The following is a 25,846-nucleotide window of genomic DNA, read 5'->3' as shown; positions in this document are numbered from 1 at the left end:
GCTTAGGGTGGAAGAGACCTTAAAGATCATTGCTTCCAACCTCCTGGACAGGGTTAAGGGTCAGGCAGCCCCAGCTCACAGATCAGGATTTCGATGTGGGAAATGAGTGATAAGAGAAGTGGTTGTTGGAAACCAAAGCGAATCCCGAATTTCACTAGGGAGGGAGTGGGATGAGGGGGAAAATGAAAAAACAAGCACACACGGTGGGTCACCGCAAGTCTCCGGGGGGCAGGATTTCTCTTCCATCGCATGGAAGAGTGAGATTAAAGAAGAAAGTGGGAGTGGGGTGGGAGGGAAGGGAAGGGGAGGGGGGGGATGAACAAAGGAGATTGGCAGCACAGCTGTTTTGGGAAGAAAAAAAAAAAAAAAAAAAGCCAGCCTTCCTGTTTCTTTAAAGCCGCTCATCTGCGCGGCGGGCCGGCTGCCGGCGGGGAGAGGCGGGCTGCAGGAGCCGCGCACGGACGGACGGACGCACGGACGGACGCACGGAGCGAGCCGGGGCTCCGCTGCCCGACGCGGCCGATCGGGCGCAGATGGGCGGCGGCGGCGGGAGGAGCGGGGCGGCGGCGGCGGCGGCAGCACCGGGAGCGGAGCGGCGGGGCGGGCGCTGAGCGCAACCGCGCATTGCCCCGCGCCATGCGGAGCACGCCGCTGGCCGAGGGCGAGCCCTGGCCTCGCCTCTGTCCCGCCGCCGAGCTCGGGGGGCTGCGGCGGCTGAGACGCAAACACGGCTGCAAAAGTTTCCGCGTGGAGCTCAAAGTGCTGAGCGGGCGGCGGTCGGGGCTCCGCGCACCCCCCGCTCCTCCGCCGCCTCCCCCGGCTCCGCCGCCCGCTTGGGAACCGCGCGGAACCGCCGCGCTCGGAGCCGCCGCCAGCGCCTTCCCCGCCGCGCCGCCGCCTCCGCCGCCCCCCGCCGCCGCCCGCCCGCAGCCTCCGCCGCCGCCTCCCGCCGCCTCCCCGCGCCCGCGGCCGGGCGAGGCTGCCGGCGTCTCGCCGGAGATCAAAGCCCTGCAGCAGACGCGGCGGCTGTTGGCCAACGCCCGGGAGAGGACCCGCGTCCACACCATCAGCGCCGCCTTCGAGGCGCTGCGGAAGCAGGTACCTGCCGGGCCGAGGTGCCGGGAGACGGGGTGCGGGGGGGATGCGGTGACAGGAGGGGATGTCGCCTGGGAGCGCCGAGGGTGGAACAGTGCTGTCAATCGGGACCGAGAAACAAGGATTTTTCATTTGCCTGCGTTGGGAACTCGGGATTTTTTTCCGTTTCTTTTTTCCCCCCGGAGACAGAAGGGCACAGAGGAGAAGGCAGCGCAAACGAAAAAGCCCTTGAGAGCATCACCGCGGCTCGCTATGTGCTCCATGCAGCAGCACGTGTGCGTGCCGGCGTGCGCTGTCCTGGGGGGAGCGCAGGGCACTGGGATGGAATTCTTAAGCCCATTCAGAGGGGTTTCCCTCTGAAGCTTTCATTGTAGCTTTGGCTGAGCCCAGTGGTGCACCTTTCCCAATGAGTTTCCCCATCCCAATGAGTTTCCCATGATTTTTCAGTAGCTTTTGCTTGATGTGTGTACAGTGCTGGGCTTTCTTCTGGAGAGGGCTTAGGAAATCTTCGTGATGTTCTGGGGGTGAATAATAGAGGTGATCTCGTGGGCAAGGTGGGGCTTCTGAGAGGTGAACGATGTTGTGGAGAAAATTTCTCCATCCCATTGCCTCCCCAATGTGTAGAAGGGGAGGGGAGAGCCGAAGGAGGGAGCAAGGCTGTACACCAGCGTTATTCTTCTCATTTCTTCCCCATGAGGATAAATCAGTGTCCAGCCCTGATCTGACCCCCATATCTCTATCTCTGCTCCCTGTTACAGCTCCCAGCCATCCTGGCTTTGTTGCCTTCCACCAAATACCAGCAGAACTTCTCCAGGTGTCCACAGCTCACAGCCCTCTGAGCCTCACATCTCAGAGAGATGCTGAGCATCACATCGCCCAGACCCATCCCTCCAGGGCTGTGTGTCAGGCGAGAGCTGCTGGTAGGCACCTAAGGCAGAGGGGCTTCAGTCACTGTGTGGCACTCCCTGCCTAACAGCACTAACCCAGGATGTTCCTCCGGTGCTGAGTTTGCCATTTGGAAATGTAAACCCCAGGCGTGATCTCTTTTGTTTCTCCAAGTTGTTTCCCTATCTTGGTTGTTTGGTGGCTGTGTGTAACGTGTTTGGAAGTGTCAGTCTAATTCTCCATGGACAGACATCTAATACCACTGAAACCGCAAGGGGAAGTAGCTCTGATTTCCCAGCTCGCTGGCAGTCTTGTTCTAGGCTGAGCCTCAAGCAGAAGTCAGGCAAGCAACAAATTAAAGCCGCACTCTTTTGGGAAATGGGCAACTCTTGAAAAGCCTCAAATTCCTGGCCTTGGCCCTGCGTCCATAAATCATTTCAGCCCAGGACTCAGCTGGGAGCCCAAAGAGCCTGGAGAACAAGTTGCTGTCCTCTCTTCCCATGAAAGCCAGTCTCCAGGGTCAGTGCTGGAGCATACTGGCAGAGCTGCGCTCGCTCTGCGGACAGAAAGAAATCATTCTCTGAGAAATGTTTGCTGCGAGGCTTTCTTAGCAATTTGCTGAGGGGTGAGCTGGCTGTCCTGATCAGCATTGGATGACATTTGGATTCATTTCTCCCCGGGCTGCCAGCAGCGTGCTTGGTGCCGTACGTGACATCAGGTGACTGTCGGCTTCATTGCACATAGGCGCAGTGCTGGCTGTCACTCAAATTGTTCCCACCGGTGCTGCGGAGTAGCTTTGGGATCAGGACAGAGGAGGGAAACTCTCTATCTGCACCATCCCAGCCAGCAAGGCTGAGAGGCAGGAGCATGGAGAGGTTTGCTTTGGGATAGGAGTGTGCTGGAGAGCCAGTTCCTGAGGTGCTGAAATCAACAGGTCTGTGGTGAGGAGTGCACCCAGCCTGCACTCCTTCTATAGGAAGGGATTGGTGTGCAGGAGCTGATGGTACCCGCATGGATTCTATTTCCTTCCCACCCTGATGGGTACGTGGGGCTGGAGGTGCCCACCCATGGTGCCATGGAATCGTAGAATCATTTGAGTAAGTAGGAAGGCAGTCCTAAAGGTCATCTGGTCCATCTCCTCTGCGATGAACAGAGATGCCTACAGCTCCATCAGGTGCTCAGAGCTCTGTCCAGCTTGACCTTGAGTGTCACCAAGGATGGAGCATCCACCACGTCTCTGGGTCAGCCTGCTCCATTGCATTACCACCCTTGAAGGCAACTGGCAAAATGCCAGGGGTCACAGAATCAATCCCACTGTAGGGTACCTGGTTATCCAAGGTGAGGAGGAGGACAGGCAAGCTGTGTTTCTCTATGGGATGCCCAGTGGCAGCCCACCATAGGGGAGTGGCTGGCACACAGTGTGCCAGGCAGATGGGCTCTGCAGCTGTGTGCATCTGGCACACATGTTTTGACTCATGGACGCCAGTTCTCCAGATGGCAGGAAGGCTTTTTGTTGTCACTGCTGTCGGTTTTGGAGGAGGAAAAGCCAGCCACAGGCATTTTATACAAGGAGGGAATAATCCAAGAGTGGTTCTGAGCACTTGGCTGTGCCAGAGGTGGCAGATAAATGGGCAGCTGTTGGCTCTGGAAGGAGGAATGTGTCATTGCCATCGTCCTCACTCTTTTGTGTTATGGCCAGCAGGAATCTCTCACCATGCGAGTCCCATAAAGCAGGACCAAAGATCAGATGTTTCCATGATGCAGCTCCTTCTCTGCAGTCCTGCTTCTTGTGCTGGTCAGCTATTCATCTGGGAGATTTTTTTTCCTCCCTGAATTCCCCAAGTGTCATTTGTTAAAGTCTTCTATTGATGCAGGACTCGAGGCTAATAGTGTAGTTCCCCATGGAAAACACACCTCACTGTTTACCTGTTGCAAAAGGAGGAGGGAATAGCTCTGCTGTGCTTTGCTCTCACTCTCTAAGTATCCCTGCTGAGTGCTGCTCCTCTCCCTCTTTCCACCTCCCACCCTGGGACACCCACATGGCTGCTGCTCTGCGGGTTCTTGCACCATCCCATTGCCCCAAGGTGCCATGGAGTTGCAGTAAGAGATGAGACCTGTTGTCACTTGCATCTGTTTTCCCTTGTGGGTGGTCAGTGAACCCAGGCGTTGGCAATGTGGTGATGCAGCAAAGAGCTCATGGGACCCAAGGCCATTGCTTTGCTCCTTTGCGTTCTCATCTTCACATCTGGCAGACTGCAGCAGTGCAGTGGTTTCAAACTAAAAGAGGGGAGATTTATGCTGAACGTTAAGAGGAAATTTTTACTCAGATGGTTTGTGAAGCCCTGGCACAGGCTGCCAAGAGAAGTGGTGGATGTGCCATTCCTGAAGCCACCTCCTCTGCTTCTGGAGGGCTCTCCGTGGTCATCCAAGTATGCCACCATCTAGCAGCACATTTTGCATTTGCAGGGGTTGTGGTCGTGCATCTTATCTGTGCTGACAGACCCTAAGGTGGCATCAGACTCTCCCTTGATAGCTAGAGACAACCCCAGCCGCCTCTGATCTGGAGCTGCCCATGCCTCACATCTGTTTTCTCTCCGAAGCACTGCTGTCCAGCTCTTCCTCAAAGCAGCATGTCAAGCCTCCAAGCTAGAGTCTGCACTGGGAGCAGATGTGTCCAGAGACATTAATTTTCCCTTCAAGTGCATTGGTTTTTTCCTAAATCTTTCCACTGCTGCATTACCAGGGCTCTCTGCTTTTGCAGCTGACAGGCTCGTTCTCTGCACTCCTGTGGGTTCTGGAGATATTTTAGACTTTTATGGGGCTTTTTAGCTGCTGGGGCTGTTTTTTTTTTCCTTTCTTAGTATCCTTTTGCTTTGAGCTACCAGTGTGCATGTGACTGCTGTGGCTGGTAGTTAAATGAGACCCCACTCCCTCCTGTAGAGGAAACATTAGGAGGCTGCAAGATGCTGGTGGTGGTGGGAACCATCTCCAGGGATATGCAGAGCCAGGGTGGGTGCTGGAGGAAATTAGGAATCAGAATCATTAAGGTTGAAGAAGACCACTAAGATCATCTAGTCCAACCCTCAATCCATCCACATCATGTCCCTCAGTGCTACATCTGCACATTTCTTGAGCACCTCCAGGGAAAACCTCCAGCACTTCCCTGGGCAGCCTGTTCTAATAACTAGCCACTCTTTCTGAGAATAAGTTCCCTCTATACTCAACCTGAGCCTCCCCTGGCACAACTGAAGCAATTAGCTCTCATCCAGATTCCAGACCAGCTTGAGAACCTGCAGCTTGAGCCACACACCTCTGGAGACTGTGGCTCTTTGGTGGATGTATCAATGCTTGCCTGCTTTCTGCATCTTATTTTTAGGATGCACCATCATGTGTTCATCCTCTGTCATAATACCACAGGGGTTGGGAAGGCCACCAAGATCATTCTGTCCAACCATCCTCTCGTCACCACCTTGCTAATTAAACCATGTCACCCAGTGTGACATCTGTTTGAAAGCAACTGAAGTTTGTCACCACCATCATATGCAACCAGTGTTGGTTGTAGCCTTGGTGCTATGGGGAGGCTGAGAGCTCCCTCCATCACCTGCTCCACGGGGTCTCCCAGGGCTGCATTCCCCACGTGAGCAGCACAGCATTAATTGGGGCAGCTCAGCTGTTTGAGCCAGCCTCGGGTGATGCCACAGTTATTTAAAGTGCAGTTGAAGCAGAACTGGGAAGCACTGGGGCTTAACAGCTAAGGAAGATGACGAAATACTGGCCAGGAGCAATGCAAGTGGAGAGAAAATAAGGGAGAGCACGCACAAAAGCATAAAAATCCTGAAAACAATGGCTGTGTGTCAGAAATGAGAAGGCTTCTTTGCTCCCCTTGCTGTCTAACTGATGTTATCCTCTGACACAAATCCCATTCCTGTTGGGAGATATTTGCTTTGCGTGCTGCAGCCACCCTGAGTTAACCTCTGTGTTTTCTTATGGCTCCCGCTGAAATCGGAGGAAGGAGTCTGCTTTGAATCCAGCAGGCTTTGAGCGCAGCCCCTGCTCCCTGCCTTTAGCTGTTCTCAGATTACTGCTCAGGCTGCAGTCCCTGTGATGAGGAGGGGGATGCTTGCCTATCATACATCTGGGTTATTAATCCCTGGTTAGAGACTCCTTGGATCCATGTCCCCTTTTGTGCATCTTGCTCTCGTCCTAGCTTGATCATAGAAACATTAAAGTTGTAAAGGTCATTGGGATCGTCCAGTCCAGCCATCAACCTTCATGGGTCCCACCTTTGTGCTGCCCTTTGTGCCAGCCAAGGAGCAGAACCTCCCAGATGTGGCCACAGCTGCAACGGAGCTCATTCTCCCCTTCCACAGCTGAACCTGACCCATTCAGAGATGGGAGGGCAGCTACCCTGCTAATATCACCCCCCAAAATGTTCCCCACTTGGGGGTTGCCTCACCTGAAGAAGATTTGCTGCGCGCTATGGCCCTGGGCTTCCTTCTTCAGTAACCCTCTGTGTAGTTATTATATGGGGTGGTGGTTCAGAACACCTACAACAAAGTAAGGGCTTTGCTACAGCTCACAGCATGATATTTCTTGTGCCCAGAGGGAGGCTTTGAGGGTGCAGAACCTCCTGGCGTAGCACTTGAGGACAATCAGCACTCGAGCGGAGCCAGGCGCTGGGCCGCGTTAAGCAGACTGCTGTTTGGAATTGCTCCGCGGGGTGAACTCACCCAGCACCACACCTAGGTTTTGTTTGCAGGAAGCCAATTCATTCGCTCCAAGGAGTGAACTCATGTTGCTGCAATGCGAGCAGCAAAGGAGCCAGGAGCTGGGAGGAACCGGGAGCTGGGTTATCCGAAAGCATGGACCCACCCGAGATGAGAAGGCACCAGGGTCGGGGCTGCTGCTGCTGCTTTTGTTCCTGTTGACATTTTTAAGTGAGGTTTGTCTGCTGGCTGGATGCTTTGCTGCACAAACTGGTGGCAGAGGAACAAGAGCCTCCCACTCTAGTGGTGTAAAATTGCTGCCCATCGCCAGCCGGAATAGAGATCTGCAGAACATCTGACACCGCAACGCCCACAGGTTGGACAGAACGGGGCGCTTGGGACTGCATCCCTCCTCCAAGGACCATCCCAGGAGGCATTTGAGGCCAGGTTGGGTGAGATCCTGGGGAGCCTGACCTGGTGGGTGGCAACCTGCTTACAGCAAGAAGTTGAAAATGCATTGGCTTTAAGGTCCCTTCCAACCCAAGCCATTCTATGGTTCTATGATTCTGTGATCATGGCATTTTCTTACAAAGCTTACAGTATCTGGCCCTGCGGGGTTTGAATCTGTGCCTTGTGAGCACCAAATTTGTGAAGTAATGCATCTTTAGTGGAGCACTGGAACAAGTTGCCCAGAGATGTGGTGGGTGCTCCATCCATGGATACACTCAAGGTCAGGCTGGATGGGACTCTGAGTACTTGATGGAGCTGTAGGTGTCTCTGTTCATTGCAGGGGGGTTGGACTAGATGGCCTTTAATGGTTCTTTCCAATTCAGACAATTCTATGATTCTATGAAAACAAGTGGTGATGTTCTAGACAAAACCGGTCAGTACTTAATCGTTCCGCCTGCTCCCAGTAACTTCACAGTTGCCATCCCCAGAGAGGTAACGTGATGGGGACAGAAGCAGAGGACTTTTCAGAATGAGTAAAACAAGGACTGGAGTCAGAACCAGGACTATCAAGCACTGGACATTCATATGAACCTCCTGGAAGTGTTTTTGCATGAGGCACAATGAGACAGTGAAATCCTCTAAGAGGGAGTGGGGAAGAGGCAACCAGCTGCTCTCTTGGACGTGGTTTAGCTCCCAGCATAAAAATAAATGAGATGAATTGCAAGACAGGTAAATGCCACAGCTTATGGCATGGTGTGAAGGAGCCAGCTGTCAGGAGGCCTTAGCTGATGCTATGCTACAGGCACAGGTGTTTCTCTGCCTCCCCAGCTTTCCTGCTGTAGCCAAGGGGCCAAATACATGACCTGCATATGGAGGGGGTCTGTGCAAATCCATAGTGTTAAGTTGCACTTATGTTATAATAACAAGGAGGTCTGGACCCCAGGGCTCAATGTCTTCCTTTCTTTGGGGGGAATGCAGTGCAAAGCCAGAGAGGACTTGACTTTAAAGACCTTATCTGTTATATAAATTATACCATGCTTTTTTCCATGGTGACGGCACAATCCAGCCAGATGCTCAGCAATGTGAACTGCCTTAATGCTGCTCCCTGGGATAATCCCAATTTTCCCCACAGTCCCGTTGTTGTGAGTATCCCTGGTCCCCTGTGCTGGGGCCTGGGTGAGAATGGACTCCAAGATCATCACTTTGGTGGATGCTGGTAAAGTGCCTGGCAGACATCCTATTGACTTCAAAGGCAGCATCTTCCAAGGACACCACCTCTGATTACAGATGTCGGGGATGGAAGGGACCTGTTACATCATATCCTATCCTGTCTTCCTGCCAAAACAAAGCTCTTGTGCACAGTAACATGCTTCAAGAGCATGCATCTTGCCTTTCTTCACCCTGAGGGGCACTGATAAGACCCCAAAACCCCACAGCCATGACCAGAAAGCATCTTCTGGTCCCAGCCCACTATTTTCTGCTGCATTCCTTCAGATCAGTGTGAAATTTCACTTGCAGTTCCTTTCTGCTTGCTTTAAATCATTGCAAATAATGCAGGCAACATGGTGAGTTGCACAGAAATCAATGGGGTCAGAAAAGGAATATGCATAGCTACTTGAACTCTAAGCAGAACTGCTCAGTTCCCACCTTCACAGCTCTCCCTGCTGGGTTCAGATGTGATGAGCTAGAGGGGGTGTTTGAAAGGAGAGGACTTGGAGTTTACCTGGAGCACAGCACACACCTGGTCATGTAGCCTCCTACTACAGATCAGTGTGGAGCACAGGTCTTCAGCACCGTGTGGCTCTGATGGCATCAAGTGTTTTTCCAGTGTCTTAAGATACTCCATTTTGGTTGAATTTTCTTGGCATCCAGGTGTGTTGTTGACACCCTTCACTCAACCTGGGCAGATCCCTCCCCTCCTTGCTCCTGGCTCTGTGAAGAAGTCTTCTAAAGAAGTGCTGAAACCAAAGCACAAAACCTCTCTTCTCCCCCCCCCCTCCCCCCATTGCTTGGGAAAGTGTTAGATCTGGATCTGAATTAAGTGGCTCATTCCTCTCTCAATTTTCCATGTTTAATTCAAAAGGAAACATTAAAATGGCAGGAGCCCAGCCAAGACAGGGAGGGTCCATACGAAACAGTTATTCTAACACTGTTACCATGGCAAAAACTCTTATCTCCTACTGTTGGTGCCCCGCACCCATCACAGTGGTATCTGAGCTGCATGGGGTGAAATTCTTCCTGTGTATGTACAGGGCAGCTCCAGTTTGGACTTTGCTGCATCGTGTAGAAGCGTTGTGTAACGCCAGGCAAGGGTTTGGTCAACTCTGCTAACACTGAGATCTTTCTTGGAATTTGTAGCAGGCCTGCCCAAAAAAAAAAACAGTTTGGGTTTTATTTTGTTCCTTTAAATAAATAAATAAACAAATAAATAATGAACAACACACAGAAGAAGGAGAGCAAAACAGATGAGGAAAATAGACATTTTTCTGTGTTCTTGTGTTGCAGCTGGACAGTGTCTATGCATCAGCCCCAGCGATTTCGCGGTCGCTTTTCCTTCCGCTTGATTTAACTTCCTCCTTTCTCCAATTCTGAACTTACTCCCACATTTCACTGAATCTTTCCATTTTGGTTTCCGTCTTGGTTTTGTCTTGTGTGCTGCTGTTTGATCTGGGATCTCCACTGTTTTTGTGACACCAGTGTTGAAAGACAGTTGGGTGTTTCTGTTGCCCAAAGCTCTGCTTCCAAAATAACTCAGCTCGCTGCGTCTGGGGGCCAGGTATTACCATCTGAAGGTGAATGGTATGTTCCTTTTTGCATTGGTGATAGCAGCACTGTGGAAATGCCAGTGGAGGTCAAAGCAGTGGTCCCACTGGGTATTCCCAGAGAATAAATAGATCCCCAGCCCCCACAAGGGTATCAGTAGCAGATGATACATAGAGAAAAAGGCTCTTTGAAGCTTGTTGGCTTGCTTCTGGAGAGGTCAGATGCCGCTGGCATCTCAGATATATCGTGCAAGCCAAATGGCCTATGGGGTCAACAGCGTTCTTCCATTAAAATCCATGTACTCATGGATAAGGGTGGTCTAGCTGAGATGTTATTGGTCTGAATTTTCATGGTAGAGTCCTCTTTTGAAGCATCTGACAAAACCAAGCTGGAAAGTAAGCTTCCTCTACTAAGAAGAGGTAGAATGTAGATGTAAAGCAATGCATATGGGGAAAACTGTAGCAGATTACTCTCAGAAAACGTTAGACACTAACTGACCATAATCTCAGAGAAAGAAGGCCTTAGAGTTTCTGTAGATGAAAATCTCAGATTTGTATCCAGTAGTGGCCACAAATCAAATCAGGAGTGATTAGAAAAAGATTATAAGGTGAAGCAGAGAGCATCAGCTAGATAAACTCAGAGAGCGCCCACAGTATGAATACTGCATGTGGTTCAGCTTCTCCCAGCTCCCCAAGGACACACTGGGGTGAGGATGGGTTCAGGGAAGAGCAGCAGCAGTGCTCAGAGGTGCAGGATGGCTACAATACAGTAATCAGATGAAGAAAAAGAGATAAATGCTAGAATTATTAAGGTTGGAAAAGACCACTGAGATCATCTAGTCCAACCATAGATGGACTGAAAATACAGAGGAGATGAATCTGTTGCTTCCTCATCTCAAGAACTGGGGGACCTGAAGTGAGGACAGTGGGAACCAGCTTCAAAGCAAGCAAAAGGAGGGCTGTGGTGTTGAGAAGGAGGAGGGAACTGCAAAAGCATGTTGTGGGCGCTACTATTGCCAGGGTTTCAACTTACTGTGCCAAATTAATGAACAAAAAGATCTATTGTGGGTTGCTAATACCAAGGAAGCACATCTAGCTGGGTTCGTGGAGCTGGCATTTATTGGAGCCTGGCAGAATGCTTGGGGAAATAGTATATATTTCTGAGCTGTTCTGCCCTTCCATTGATATCTGCATGCAGCTGCTATGGGGTCAGCAGAGAGGAAGAACCCCTTTTAACCCCTCTTACCTTATGTAAAACTGGGGGTGAGCCTGGCTTTGTGTCTGTGGAAAAAAGAGAAGCTCAGGCACGGGTATAGCAAGAAGCTTTAAAACCTCCAACCATAAGCAGAGCATGATACCGTAGAGGGATGAGGAGGATGGAGGCTGGTATGGAGGCAGATGGTTGAGGGACGTTCGGCCATTGCAGTGATTGATGTTGCATGAAAACTTAGATTGACAGGCACTCAGACAGCCTGAGCAGTGAGGATGGATTTCAGATAAACGCCCGGCTCCAGTTTCCCATAGGCAATAGATTCTTGTGCATTAAGGGCTGAATGACCTTTAGCAATTTTGCAAAGTAGCGGACGGGGCCCCAGGCCTATTTGAACTCAGCGGATTTTCTCTTTAAGCTGGACATAGCAAAGCTGCGTGCCTAAAATTGAGCTCACATGTAGCGTTTTGCCGGATGGCAATATAAAAGCAGTCCAACCTTCTGTATCCCATGCATTTATTTGGACACGTGCTGCTTAATTTGAATCGTTTGCATGTTCCACATTACACTAAAAATCTTCAAGGGTAAAGAAATAACTTACATCAGATAATGCTTTCCTGAGAGGCAGAGTGATGGGTGCTTTGGTGCTCAGCATGGGGCAGTGGATTGGAATTTCAGAGCAGATTTGGAAGCTGTGAGTGATGCTGTTTGAGCTCATGTCACCTCTGCCAGCATTGCTCCCTTACTGCAAAAGGCTGCAATGGCTTTGCAGCCGCTTGCGGGGAGGAGGATGCTCGGGGCAAGTCACTCAAGGGGCTGGCAACAGGGGGTTGGGTTTTCCAAGAAAAACAGGGTCTGGCCTCTCTGAGAAGCCAGCTGAGCGGCAGGCAGGCATCCCACGTCCTGCCATCACGCTTTGAGCAGAACTGCCCCGCTGAAATCGAGAGGTCTCATGCTGCTTCATTCCCGCAGAGATCAGCAGGGGAGTTCTTCTGCAAAACCTGTTGGGACCATATGGCCTTTTATCACAGAGTTCCTATTTGTGTTAAAAACCGCTAAGAAAATAACCTACAATTGTTTTGTCATGCTTCGAGCGAGATATTTTGTTTTTCTGGCCTAATTTTTTTTTCTTTCCCTGTTACCCTTTCTAGGTTCCCTGCTATTCTTATGGTCAAAAGTTGTCCAAACTGGCCATCTTGAGAATAGCCTGTAACTATATCCTTTCCCTGGCCAGACTAGCAGACCTGGATTACAGCGCTGACCACAGTAACATGAGCTTCTCTGAATGCGTGGAGCAGTGCACTAGGACCTTACAAGCAGAAGGAAGATCTAAAAAAAGGAAGGTATGTTACAGTCTCCTCCACCCCCCCCCAAATAACGGTAAAAGTTACAAAAGAGGGGGAAAAAAAATAAATCTGAAGCTATTTCCTTCCTTTCTCAACCTCTTGAATTTTTCCTGATTCTTTACTCCTTGTCTTTCTCCCACTTCTCGGCTCTTTGCTTTTTCTGTGTGATCCTGTAATAACCACATTCCTTGCTAATCAAAAGCTTTGCTCTCCTCGCCAGGCTCTTCCTCTCGTTAGTCCCCCCCTCGTGTTTTAACACAACATGATCCTATTAGCGTTGTCTTGTGGCTGTTGCTGGTTAAAAGCAACCAGCGTTTTGGAGAGCCCAGAACGTGGCCGCCCGGCTGTGATTTCTGCTTTGTTTAATCTAACACTTATCTCTGTGAAAATCGCCTGACAACAACCAAAAAAAAGTAGCTAATGGAGATGTTGTACATATAAACATATTAGGAAGATGTATGACCTGAAGGACATGCGGGTATCTTGAGGAAACAACGCTGCATCTAATTACGCATCACATTCCTTTAGCTTACTTAACGCTGAACCAATTAGGTGAAATCATCATCAAGCTGCCGTAGGAGGAAGCAGAGCGCTCGGCCAGTTTTCCTCTTGGAAAGTGACATGGGTAAATTAAAGGAGTGACTGATGTCTTTGTTCGGGCTTTTATGACAAAAAGAGTTTTGTAAACTTGAATTGAACTTCCCCCTGCTTTCTGGGCTCGCTTGTCATGCAGGATAATAAATCAGCGGGACTTTAATGGATGAATGGACAGCTAAGCTGGGGAGCAGGCTCCTTCCCGGTGTCGTTAAGGTCTGCCTCCGATTCGGGCAGGTTTCCCTGGTTTTCCTCTTTTTCAGCCCAACAAATCATCCTTCAGAAGTTTGGGTTATAAATAAACACAATAGTATGCTCTCTGTCGCTTCCTGAGGCCGTATTTTTGACCCCCAGAGCTGTAGTGCCAGGTGAGATGTGCACAGCAAGATGTGGCCAAGGAGGTACAGGAGTTGTGTATGGGGAAGCCTGAAATTGAGTATTTACTACAAGGAAATGGGTGCTGGTGGCCCAGGAATACTGCTGCAGTGCCACCAGCCCTAGGGCAGGAGATGGGAGCGGAGTCCTAGGGCTGATCAACCTTCCAAGGTCAAAATGGAGGAATTCATTGGTCAAAATGGAACATCCATTATGGCAGCTGGGCAATTCACTGGGCTGGTTCTGAGGCTTTTGGTGCCTGATGGGCTGAGTCTCATTGTCTTGACTTATGTAAACCAACACAAGCTTCAAGACAGAAAACTTGGATCTGGATTTCAAGTGGCTCCATATCCCAGGCTGTTCACATATGAGGGTTAGAGCTGTGCCCACTCTTAATTAAAAAAATAAATTAAGAATTAAAAATCTTCCATTTTTGGCTTTTGCTCCAAAGCGTGTGTACAGAGAAAAGCCCTGATCCTATTGAGAGCACATGAACAATGAAACTCTCCCAGGACATTGGCCATCATGCCTCCACAGAGGCCACCACCAGTCCCAGAAACAGCATAACAGGGAGAATATCTGCCTTTGCTTCGTATCCTCTGAGGACACCCATCCTCACCCCCCTCCAAATACCTTCTCCAAAAGGAAAGACAAGTTTTGTCCTCACATCCTGGTCCATGCTCTACCTTACTTTTCTTTCTAGAAATTGTCTTGCAAATGCTGTTCTGCCATACTGGAAAGTCTGTGTGGGGGATTTCCTGGGCAACCCAAGAGTCTCTGGGTTGCCCTTGCTGATACGAATCATTTTATTTTAAGCTTGTGTGATGGCCAGAGCACATTCAGTTGAAGATGGAGCCAAAACTAATAGGGTTCACTGAGGAGCCTCAAGCAGTCAGCAAATCCCAAAAGACAGGAGACATGAAGACAAGAGATGCAAAGACAGGATTGAAATGGTGTGTCCCTTTCTCTTCAAGCCAAGCCATGGCATTGCGAGCACGAGGGGGAAGGCTGTTGGCAAACTGGAGCAGTAAATCTGGGATAGCTGAGCAGAAAAGATGGGAGCTCTGGATGTCAGGTGGTGTGGAAGGATGTCTCTCCTGGGGGGTCTCACACAGGCAGCTGGAGGAGGATACAATGGCTTGGCCCAAAATCACCGCATGCTCATTAATTCTGAAATCGGCACGTTTTCTGTGCCTAGCGTGGTTTTAATCAGGTCTCGCAAACCACTGCTTGCTGAGCAGTTCCTTCTGAGTTACAGACTTCAGGGTGGATTTTTGTTGTTGCTGTTCTCTTTTTGTTCTTTCTTTAAAAAAAAAAACCACAGCAAGCCCCAAGTGCAGACCTCTGGTATTCGCACTGTGCTGTGCCCTTATCTGCTACCATCTCTGTTTTATTGCATTTCTCCCTGCCCCTATCTCCTGAGTTCCCTGGCAGATTGCAGCATGCTGTGGCACCGTGAGCATCTCACACAAAAAAGTAGCTGATGGGAGTTTGTTTTGGCAAGCGGGGGCTCCAGATGTTGCATTTGCTGGATTCTGCATTGCTTTGTGCTTTGTTTTTGAGGGTGAATTATCTGCTGTCCCTAATGTTAGGTTGTTGTGCAGACTTTGTTGTTGCAATGGGAAATTTAATAGGTGGGTTTTTTTCCCCCCTTCCACTCCATTGTGTTAATTAGAAAAGTTGGCTTTAGCCTCTCCAGCTATTTTAGCTAAGAAAAAAATTCCCCTTTCCAGTCTTAACTGCTGTTATAGAGTGATTTAAGTCGTTGCAACTGAGATTTGACCAAGGGTGTTTGGTGATTGGAGATCTCATTTATAAGCAGCCAAAGGGGTAACTGAAGGCCTACAAATGCCTTTTCCTAAAAAAAATAAGCTGCATGAGGAGGTGGCAAGTTACGATAGAGTTCATTTTTGAAAGCTGGCCTTTGGCTGGTTATAAAAGGGCTTTGCACTAAGTTATGCCCTTCACAGTGCATGCATGAGTCACAGTGTTGGAGTCACCGTCCTTGGAGGTGTCTGAAATATGTGGAGATGTGGCACTGAGGAACATGGATTAGTGGGCATGGTAGGGATGGGTTGGTGATCTTAGAATCACCTTAAACTTGGTGATCTTAGAGGTCTTTTTCCAACCTTAATGATTCTATGATTCAGCGTGATGGAGATTTTGACTATGACGTCCCAGCTGAGCTCTGGATCCTGTTGGAGCTTTGCTTGGATCTGAGGTCCCAGCTGGGGACATATCACGGGTGGCCAGGAGTCCCGCAAAAGCCTCACTTGGTTTTTGTGGGGCTTTGGGTCCTGCTGCAGGCTACTAACCACAGCTCTATGCTCCAGGTGAGGCGTCGGAACAGGCTGCCCAGGAGGTGGTGGAATCACCATCCCTGGAAGCATTCACGAAAAGTGTAGATGTGGCACAGAGGAACATGGTCTAGAGTATTTACGGGCATGGGCTGATGGTTGGACTAGATGATCATAGTGGTCTTTCCGACCTTAATAATTGTGTGATTACATGATCCATATGCTCTGCAGAATGGCTGCATTAAGGGGTCTGGGAGGGTTTGGGGCTGGGGGTACAGAGCAGTGCTCCCCATGTCTACAGGGCAGCTCCCACCCACTCTCCAGGCAGCACAGCACAGCTTTTTGCTCATCACAAAACACTGTATGCTAGGCAGCCCTAACACCATGACAACCCCGTAACAACCAGAAAACTCCTAAAAAAAATATCTATATATATGCATGTGTGTGTGTGTGTTGGGGGGGGTGGGGGGTGGGTATTTCACCCCCCAAAAACCTCCCCTCTTTGCCTCCCACCGGTTGCTCTGCTCAGCAGCAGCATGGGAGCCACGCCGGAGCCGGGAGGGAGGGCCGGGCGGTTGGGTTGGGTGGTTGTGTTATATTTTTTTTTGGCTTCCCCCCCCTCTCCTCCCCGTCTCTTCTGGCAGTCGCAGACTCCAGATGTTCGGAGCGCGAGCTGGGAAGTCCTGCTGGCGCCACTTGGGGCAGAGGGCAGGGGAAAGGCACGCGAGCTGGAACCCGGAGTACTCAGTCACTGCAGGACTTGGCGCATTCCCCAGCTTGCTGCTGGCACATTCCCCGGCTCTCTCCTGGCCATCTGTTCCAAAAAAACACTTTCAGAACCTCATCATCACTCAGGATACAACACTGCGAGCAGCTGTTAGCGAGGCAGAAGGAAAAAAAAAAAAAAGAGAAAACCATGCGAAAGGTCTCTTTGTGAGAGAGGAAACTGGGTTATGAATAACAGGCGAGCAGTTGGAGCTCAATAAAAGTTTTCTGCTGGAATTTAGTTTCTTGGGTTTTTGAGTCCCAGGGTCTGCGTATGTGTGTGGATGCACACAGACACAAGGAATTAAAATTAAAGATGAGCTATATATATGTTCCCTGATAATTAGATGATATAGGAGCACCCACGGCATGAAACGCCGCTCCATTTGTTGCAGTCTGTTGCACCAAAATTGCTCACGTTATGTATGTAATTATTGCATTATATAAAACAGTTATTGTGGTGTTCTGCCATGCCTTGGTGCTGCTCCATTGCTGCTTGCCTAAAAGCAGATTTCCTGCTGTAGGTGAGGTTTATTCCCATATACTGCAGCACATTTACTCGCTGGGAGTGGGGTTGTAAAAGAGAAATGGTAGCGTCAGGCTTAATTTGTATGGCATTTCTGTTTGCTCGAAGCATATTTTTTCTATAACCCTGCATCAGGATCCATGATTTATTTACATGGAGCCCTGAGCTGGAGGCACAGCTCCCAGCTTGGTTTGCTCACCCGGTGCTGGTGGCGATCGATCACCTGATAGCGATATCAGATGGTGTTACCGCATCGTGTTCAGGTGATCTGCACAGCATTTCTTCCCTGTAGATTCCCGTCCTGTGCTCTGGGGGAGTCTGGTAATGAGGTTGGAGCTCCCTTTCTCTGCAGTCTGATCAAGCAGAGGTTCCTCTTTAAAAATAGCTCCCTCTCCCTGCTCACACTTGCAGGCAGGCAGGCAGCCAGGCTGCTTCCCTGGGGAAGAGCTGGGCCACAGGAGAGCAGTGATCCTTCCCATCCATCTGCCTGTCTGCGGCTGCAAGACAGCAGGGTCCGTAGGGAAGCTGGGTGCCATGTGAGTTTTCCCTGCCCTGTGCTTATAGCTCATGTTTTGAGATGCCCCTGCACCCCAGTGACCCAAACAGCAAATGTGAATGAGCAGAGGGGTTAGGCTGAGGATTCTCTGTGGTTTGAGCAGAAAAAACAAGAGGTTTCCCTTTACTCCAGTTACTACCGTGGGGAGGAGATCCACCCCACAGCTATCAGGTAACTTCAGCAAAAGGAATATGTGACTCGGGGAGATAGGAGAAGCCTTGGAACAAAGGTTGACTCCATTCCAACAGTACTTTGATTTATAGAGATTGAAATGCTCTGGGATGCTGCAAACTCACCAAGGTCATTGGGCCAGTTGTCAAATTCAAGAGCCAAGGGAGTTGTGATTATTAGTTTAAAGCAGACTCTGTTCAATAAATCTGTCTTCTGAGCTGCTGGCTGGAGTGGGAGCAGGTCGGGGAGAGGCAAAGCCCCTTCCACCCAGCACCCCCCTATGAGCCCCTGGGACCAAGCAGTTCTGCTGAGCTCCTCCACTGCCTTGCAGGGCTCCCTCCACCCATTCCTCCTTCCATTTATCCTTCCCTCCATTTCTCCCTTCCTCCCTTCAATCCTCCATCCCTCCTACTTTCTCTCCTACCATCCATTCCTCCCTCTCTCCATTACTTCCTCCATCCCTCCATTCATCATCCATCCATCTCTCATTCCCTCCGTCCATTTTTCCATCCTTCCCTCCATAACTCCCTCCACCCATCCTTCCATCTGTCTATTTCTTCCTCTGTCCATGACTTCCTCCTTTCTTCCCTCCCTCCATCCACCCTCCTTTCCACATCTTTCTTCCCAAAGCTGCTGTACTTTGACCCTCCTTTGCTCACTCCATTTTCTTACTTTCCCCGTTTTTCCCTCTGCAGTGTCAGGTGCTATTTATTCAGGATTTTCAAGAGCCCCTAGGACACAGGAGGAGGACGGGGATCCCTCTGACTTGGGTGGCTTTGGGTAAGAGTGAGGCTGCTCCTACGGGGGAAGGGATTTGCTCACTAAGACTGTTGTTCTAGACAGCAACAGGGGATGCATCTCTCTACTGTCTTTTAATATTAATCATAGGATCATACAGTGGATTGGATTGGAAGGAACATTAGAGATAGAGATCATCCAATTCCAACCTATCTGCTGTAGGCAGGGTTGCCACACACTAGATCAGGCTGCCCAGGGCCCTGACCTTAATGAGAGCATTCAATACTTCCCTCCTTTTTCTTCATTTCCCCTCTTTTTTTTTCTTCTTTTATTCCTCTCATTTTTCTTCTTTTTCTTTCCATATGACAAAAATTAAATAACTCTCATTTCTATTACAGGTTATTAATAATCATAATTAATTGTTGGAAAATCGTTTTAGGCATTTCCTATCAGAAACTTTTGTGATACACAAGTCTGTTTGTCATTCTCTCACCCAACCCCTGTGTATTCAAAATCCTGAGTCCCAGCTAATTAGGACGGTGGTTTGTCCTGCCTAGAACAGCACTAGGTAGTGTGTTAGTCAGAAGAGACAACAAGTCATTGATAATAATTGCATGATGAGCTCCATTTTTTTATTTGCTGTGCGCCAATCAGAAGGGCAGGCCTGATGCAGGAAGGGTTTGCAGTGAGGCTCTTGTATCCCCATCCCTCCCCTTAGCCCAGTGTGGATGGGCTCACCTGGGATGGGTCATCTTACAGTCAGCAGCCCTAATTATAGTAATAATAAAGTAGAACATCAATGTCATAATACTTCCAGAGAATTATAGAACCACATCACCATCTAGGTTGGCAAAGACTTTCAAGATCACCAAGTCCAACCACCAGTATGACCTACCGAGTCCTGGCACTTTGTACCTTAATGTTACAAAATTCAATAATAGAAAAGGGGAGAGAGTAAAGCAACAAATGGATCTGAGAAAGAATGTTTTTTGGTCAATCAAAAGGAGTTTGACCTTTTTAGACTGTCATCAAGACGCCTGGTCTGTCTGGAGAATTGATGGCCGTGTCCAAAAGACCGTCAGGGGCCGCACTGCACCCTGGAAAGCTCTGAAGTCCACTGGCAAAAAGCAAGAAACGGTGGTTGGACTCAGAAAATGGGATCCATTTCCAAGTTTCTAAATTCCTGAGTTACTTAAAGGAGGATTTAGGAGCCCACGTGATGAAGGCAGTTTGGCCAACTGCGATGTGACCTCATGAAAGAGTGAGCCCAAAGGATTTTACTGTGTTTTGAAGTATGCTAATGATTGTTTGTGGGATATTCACAGGGCTTATTTTAATGTCAGAGGGGGTTTAGATGAGGTTTTTCCTGTCTCAAAGTGCTGCGCATTGAAGTTGTGCTTTTTACGATGGCAGCAGTAAACCTGTACCAGTTACTCACATACACCTGCCTCTACCTCTCCTGTGGGCTGAGGAGCTGTTTCTGTGGAAATAAATGTGATAACCACAATAGCAAAATAGGTCCCACAGGTCTGGGCCACACCAGCTCTTTTGCTTCCCTTTTGTAATTCTGAGATTGACTTTGGATTCTGAAAATGGATCCAGAGGTCTTTTCCAAAGCAGGTATTTGCCAACATGTCTCATTTTGTTCCTTTTCCTTCCCAAACTTTACTTGTTCCCTCTCTCTCTTCCAGCACTTTAGGGACTCTGCCCACCTAGCTGTCGATTCCCAACAAGACAAACTCCAGAACAGTTGCACTGTGGGTTAATGGCCCCAACCAGGGCCATTTGTGCGAGGAGCCACCAGAACAGCACATGTTCACAGTTCTGATGCTGCATCTTTCTCTTTCCAGGAGTAATAACAGGGAAGGGAGGATTCAGAAGAGCTTCCAGCCAGTTACATCTGTTCTTGGCAAAGATTGCACAATCCAGATGAAGTCTGCAAGCAGCTTTTGTGCAGAAGCCCCTTTTCAAGATGACAATTGGCCAAGGAACTTTCTCAGTCTCTGGAACAGAAAGGAAAAAAAAAAAAAAAAGGACAAGGATGCTTCTTATTGTTTTTAAGCCAGCCACCTTTTAGTACGTGCAATTTATTTAGCACTTTTCCCTTTGCTTAACTGGGAAATGTTCCCCTCTCAGCTCATGTGTACAGTCATTTTTTTTTGTTGCCGTTGTTGCTGTTGCACCAAAGATTTGATGGAGCTTCTACACTGTGTCTTATTTTTGCCTTAATGTTAAATCCTTGAGCCAAAGAGAAGTCAGAGACACCGTTCAGATTGCAGCAAGTGGGCCAGCAGCTGTCAGGGACAGATCTGAATTTCGGAATCCTTCTGCAAGGTCCCTCTTAGCTCTCCCATCCCGCAGCCCTGCCACCAGCCTTTGGTGTGGCAATGAGTGGGGACATGGCACCGGGTGATGAACCACCACGTTGTCTTCTTCCTTGGAGCTGCTCCGTAGTTCCACCTCCTTGGCCAATTCCTGATGTTCCTGCGACATCCACAGGGTAGGGATACTGACGTGTAGAGAGAGCTGAAGCAGGATCTAGGGTGTTGGGTGTTTGTTTGTTTGTATTTTTAATAAAGAAAAAAAAAAAAGTAGAAGCTAAGCGCCATGTGAAGCAATAAAAGAAAATCAAGGGGAAGTTCAGCTAGGCGGAGTGGAACGCCGCAACACAGTTCTGCAAGCGTTTCAGTTTTGTGAGGTCATTTTCATGGGGTTTTCGAGTGGTCAGAAACCCGTGTAATGCAAAGGCATTTGAATCCTATACTGTACCTTTCACTTCAAATTGAAGTAAAAAGAAAGAAAAAATGGAGAAACATTTGCTTGGAGTAAGCAGACTTTATAGGTAATGCAGTTCGTGTGCTAATGATGGGGGACAAAGCTCTGTGTTCAAGAATATGGGTTTCCAAGCTCAGGAGATTGACATATTTTATTTCAAGTAAGGGGAAAGGTTATATTTGCAAGTCCCGGTTCAAATCCTAGTTGCAGCAGCATAAATCAGGTTCCTGGGTGCCTGAAGCTGGCCGGGAACTGGGAGGGCTGGGACTGGCACCAAAGTGTCCCATCGAGCATCTGTAGGATCTGCATCAGCAGGGAGGAAATTCTCCATTCACCATATCCTCCACCCAGCATTGACGCCAGACTTGAGCTCCTCACTGGCTGCCCGTTTATTTCCCTTTTAAAGCACAGGGGAGCACTGAGCATGCAAAACCTGAGCTTGCATGATCAGTGTCTGTGGGTCTGGGGGGGCGTCTCTGCCACATCTCCTGGCTGAGGCAGGGAAGAGAGGTCCTGCAGAGGATGCTCAAGATTTTTTTCTATGTGAGTTCTGGGCACATGGGATAATGGTGTCCAGACCCCGAGGTTTTCGTTATACTGCTCATCACCCCCCACCCTCACCGCTGTTCATTATTAGCAGCCCAATAAATACATTTTTAGATTGATGTTTGTATTTCTTTCTTGAAGCATGGTTTAAACCCTCTCTGTCATTACATACGTTATGTGCATCCTTTTAGGGTCATTTTCTGCGTAGCACTCACAGGCTGTGCCACAAGGCCAAGGGCTGTGGAAACACTGCAGACATTTCTCTCTCTGAGCAGTATCAAATATGCACTCTTCTTTTTTTTTTTTTTTTTTTCTAAGTATGAGAAATACCATATTTTACTCCTGAGCTCTGCAGTGGTTCTCAGTTTGGGAGAGTTAATGATTATCAGTACAGCAAGGTCTGCAGGGACAGCCAGTGATACAATACCACTGATCTTATTTATTTGCTTTTTACCCCCCTTTTAGTTCCTGTTGATAGACAAAAAATTTGCTGCAAATACGTCACAGGCTGGTCAGCACCGTCAAGCTGCAATTGGGGCCTTAGGTCATGCAATATTGTTTGTCCTCTTGCTTAGGGAAACATTAACCCTTGGGACCCAGCTGCTCATTTGAAATTCCCAAATTCTCTTCCCTAAAATATTCCTTGCTATTGCCACCCTACCCATTCTCCTCTAGTAAATGCAGGAAGAAAGTCTCTAGAAGTTAAAGACTTACTTTGCTCAAGAGAAATGTTCTACAAAAGAATGTGTTACATTTTCTGCTGGTCTTTGGGGTCCCAATGGGACTTGAGACAAGGCCAGGGGAATGGCAGTGGTGATTCATAACACTACCCTGTGTGTCCCAAGCCAGCTCCAACAACCAACTCTGACAACAAGAAGGGTAAATTTTTACCAAAGGGTAGTAAACATGTTAGTGCTTTCCTTGAAACCCCTGGTGGAGTTGACATTTGGCTGTCCTGGCCAGGGTCAACCAAGGTACAGAGCTGACCTTGTCTCACTCTTTCCCAGCAAACACAGTGGGCAATCATGCTCCTGATAATATGGTGATTATGTTTGTTAGCATGCTGTAAAAGCAAAACCCTCTGTGCTGTCACCCTTCTGCCTCAGCCAGTGTAGTCAGCAGAGTCCAAGCCTTGACTCCCAACTTGGGATGCACAGGTGAAGCTGGAGGGTCAGCTCTGCCAATGTCTCGTGATGTCCAGCATGTAACATGAATCCTGTGTACCACATTAAACCAGAAATCATACTCCAAGCCAGTAACGTAACCCAGACATTAACACAGGACACTTCATCAATGCTGATGCCACATCTGCTGCCTTGGATGGTGGCTGTAGTGGGTGAAGGGCCAAGGAAACACCAACAGTGTGAATCAAGGTGAGGAGCATTTTACAGCACTACCACCATCACCCCACCCAATACCCCATCAAGGTATTGCAGTCACTGCCTGCTTGCCTGTGATGCTAGATCCTTCTTTAATTCAAGGGTTCCTGCTGTTCACAGATGGCGAGATTACACCAACAGCCATCAGAACAGCCACACTGCTTTAGTCCCCACAGGAATGTGGGACCACCACAACCAGTCCAAGTCCTGGCAAAAATCAAGATGGGGTGGGCCCAGAGAGATTATGTCTACCCAACTGGAAGCTCTGACCACCATACTTGCACATGAAATGGCTCCATCTCTGCTCTTTTGCGTGTTGGTGTCATCATTTTGGCCTCATCCTGATGCAAACTCATGCTAATCCTTTTTGATTCAAGTAGCTCTTTCACACAGTTTCTAATAGTTTTTTTGTTGTTGTTCACAATGCTGATATCAACACTGGCATCATCAGTGTAATCCCAGGTGTGTGGGAACATGACCAAGTGTGGAGGAAAGCGACTGACACAACCATATCACACCTCACCAGACTCAGCAAGAGCCCACTGGACTCACCTGGGCACCTGCTCAACTATACATGAACAGGTTGACCTGTCAGTGCTTCCATGATGAGGTAAAATTGCTTTGGTAGGCTGGAGTAAGCCCCCATCTCTCCAGTTCATTGTCCCTGCTCATACTGGGGTATTTCCATGCTGAAATAGGATGGCAGGAAGGTGACATGGAGAGCTCTGCCCAAGCCAAGGTGAAAATGCACCTTGATGAAATGCAAGCCAGATCCTGCTGATAACTGCAGAGTGGTGCCTGAATTAATATCCCCTGCTTTTCTGCATAGCTTTTACATAATAATTCTCAAGCACCACGATCTGGCTCCTAGACATATGCCCCTTAGCATGCCTTAAGGCAGACTCCAGCCTATGGAGTCTATCATTCCTCTGAGATAATTTGGAGAGGTGAACAAAACTCCCATTGACTTGGATGGTGTGCAAAATGGGGGTTCAGCATTGCAAATCCAGGTTGGTGTTATCAAAGGAGCTGATGGCCTGTTGCAAACAGAGCCAGAAAGGAAGTTAACCCATCAGTGAAGAAAAAAGATTTCAGTCTAAACAGTTCAGTGGTATGAATAGGCAGCTGTTGAAACAGAAGTCATCGCTTGAGCTTGTTGAAATACTGGCATGGAGGTTTTTTGCATCTATCCTCCACCAAGCTGCTCTCCTTGCCAAGGGTTGAAATGATGCATATCAGGGTGCCAGGATAGCCATGCCTAAATCAATCCCCTAACTTGTGTGCATCAGCCCAATTCCTCTATGAAGCCATACGCATCAACCCAAATCTCCCATAAACCTGCATGCAGAGGCTCACAATTAGCCACATAAAACATCTGTGTCATTAACTGACAGCACACGGGTGCTGCCTGACAGATGCCAGCACTAACAGTTTCCCTACAGGCTCAAAGAACTGCTGTTACACAGAGTGAACCAAGACTAGCACTTTGAAAGTGGAAGGTGGGATGCATGACTTCCTCAATGAATCATAGAATTCTTAAGGTTGGAAAAGACCGCTAAGATCATGTAGTCCAGCCTCAATCCATCCCCACCATGCCCACTAACCATGTCCCTCAGTGCTACATCTACTCTTTTCTTGAACACCTCCATGGATGGTGTCTACACCACCTCCCTGGGCAGCCTGTTCCAATGTTCCACTCTTACTTAGAAGTAATTTTTCCTAATATCCAATCTGAGATCCTCATCTCCCTTTGGTGACCTGATGGCCCAACTTTGCTTGCTGCTGCTTTTGAAGGATTCACTTTCTTTGACTACAGCCTGGAGGACCACCTCCATAAGCTCTACAGGTATGGAGAACCATCTCACACACATAACTAGGATACACAAAATCTAAGCAAGACAATGTGGATCCCTCCCAAATTGTCATATTAACTGCAAATACACACATATGCACCCAAATCCACCTTGGCTTTCAGATGCAGTGTTTCGCAGGCATTTCCCTGGGAATTTCCCAGCTGCTGCCCTACTCTGTATTGTAGTGGCATCAGTTACTCTGCAGCTGTAAGATGTGTATGGCAATTATTAGTAATTGTATTCACTTACTCCATATAAAAATATCAGCACAGTTATATGAATGATTTGTGTAATGATATATTTGCTGTTATTAGGACCTAATATGTTATGCCTGTAATTACATACTATGCCCCATATAATAGGCCTGGAATTGCTGTGTAAATTTTGGGTAATTATAGAAAACTATGCTACAAACAGGTCCCGCTGGACCAAGTCACACATTCACTACCAGGAAATAACCATTATTAAAGGTTCTACAATAGCAAACCAATATGAAAGCCAAAAACTTTCTGAGTATACAGCAGTAATGATGAGAAAAGAAAGATCATGGCAATACGTGAGAGAGAAAAATAAATAACACAGAGGAACAAGAGAACATGGAATCATTAAGATTGGAAAAGACCACTAAGATGACCCAGTCCAACCATCAGCCCCATGCCCACTAAACCACGCCCCCCAAAGCCACAAGGATCAGCCCAGATAGCCTATCCTTTGGGTATGTTTCTCCCAACTCCATTTTAGGCTCCATTAAAGGAATCCTCTAAGCAATACCACGTCTCACTTCAGCTTCAAGCTCACTCAGATGCAACTGCTCCAA

At 48.6% G+C, this 25,846-nt stretch overlaps 1 protein-coding gene across 2 annotated transcripts; it reads left to right on the top strand.

Moving 5' to 3' along the window:
* Nucleotides 1-407: 407 nt before the first annotated feature.
* On the top strand, nucleotides 408-21,916 carry ATOH8 (atonal bHLH transcription factor 8). 2 transcript variants are annotated; one of them, XM_052681432.1, is made up of 3 exons: nucleotides 408-1,098; nucleotides 12,260-12,451; nucleotides 19,675-20,320. In XM_052681432.1, exons 1-3 carry the CDS (start codon nucleotides 637-639, stop codon nucleotides 19,723-19,725), a joined length of 705 nt encoding a protein of 234 aa, XP_052537392.1. In that variant the 5' UTR covers nucleotides 408-636; the 3' UTR covers nucleotides 19,726-20,320. The 2 variants fall into 2 exon arrangements, with proteins under 2 accessions (XP_052537392.1, XP_052537393.1); XM_052681433.1 differs by lacking the exon at nucleotides 19,675-20,320 and adding an exon at nucleotides 20,327-21,916 and having other exon boundaries at nucleotides 419-1,098.
* Nucleotides 21,917-25,846: the final 3,930 nt, after the last annotated feature.

This window comes from Tympanuchus pallidicinctus, unplaced genomic scaffold (assembly GCF_026119805.1).
Source record: "Tympanuchus pallidicinctus isolate F22 unplaced genomic scaffold, pur_lepc_1.0 scaffold2, whole genome shotgun sequence".
In the NCBI taxonomy this organism is placed as follows: domain Eukaryota; kingdom Metazoa; phylum Chordata; class Aves; order Galliformes; family Phasianidae; genus Tympanuchus; species Tympanuchus pallidicinctus.
The sequence above is the reverse complement of the archived record's forward strand: the minus strand, read 5'-3'. Positions and strand labels throughout refer to the sequence as shown.

What these genes read in the sequence shown, in the direction of transcription:
- ATOH8 (XM_052681432.1), top strand. Translation starts at nt 637, where the DNA reads ATGCGGAGCACGCCGCTGGCCGAGGGCGAGCCCTGGCCTCGCCTCTGT. An exon ending in TCGAGGCGCTGCGGAAGCAG is followed by an intron (nt 1,099 to 12,259) that starts GTACCTGCCGGG and finishes TACCCTTTCTAG; the next exon opens with GTTCCCTGCTATTCTTATGG. An exon ending in GAAGATCTAAAAAAAGGAAG is followed by an intron (nt 12,452 to 19,674) that starts GTATGTTACAGT and finishes AGTTACTTAAAG; the next exon opens with GAGGATTTAGGAGCCCACGT.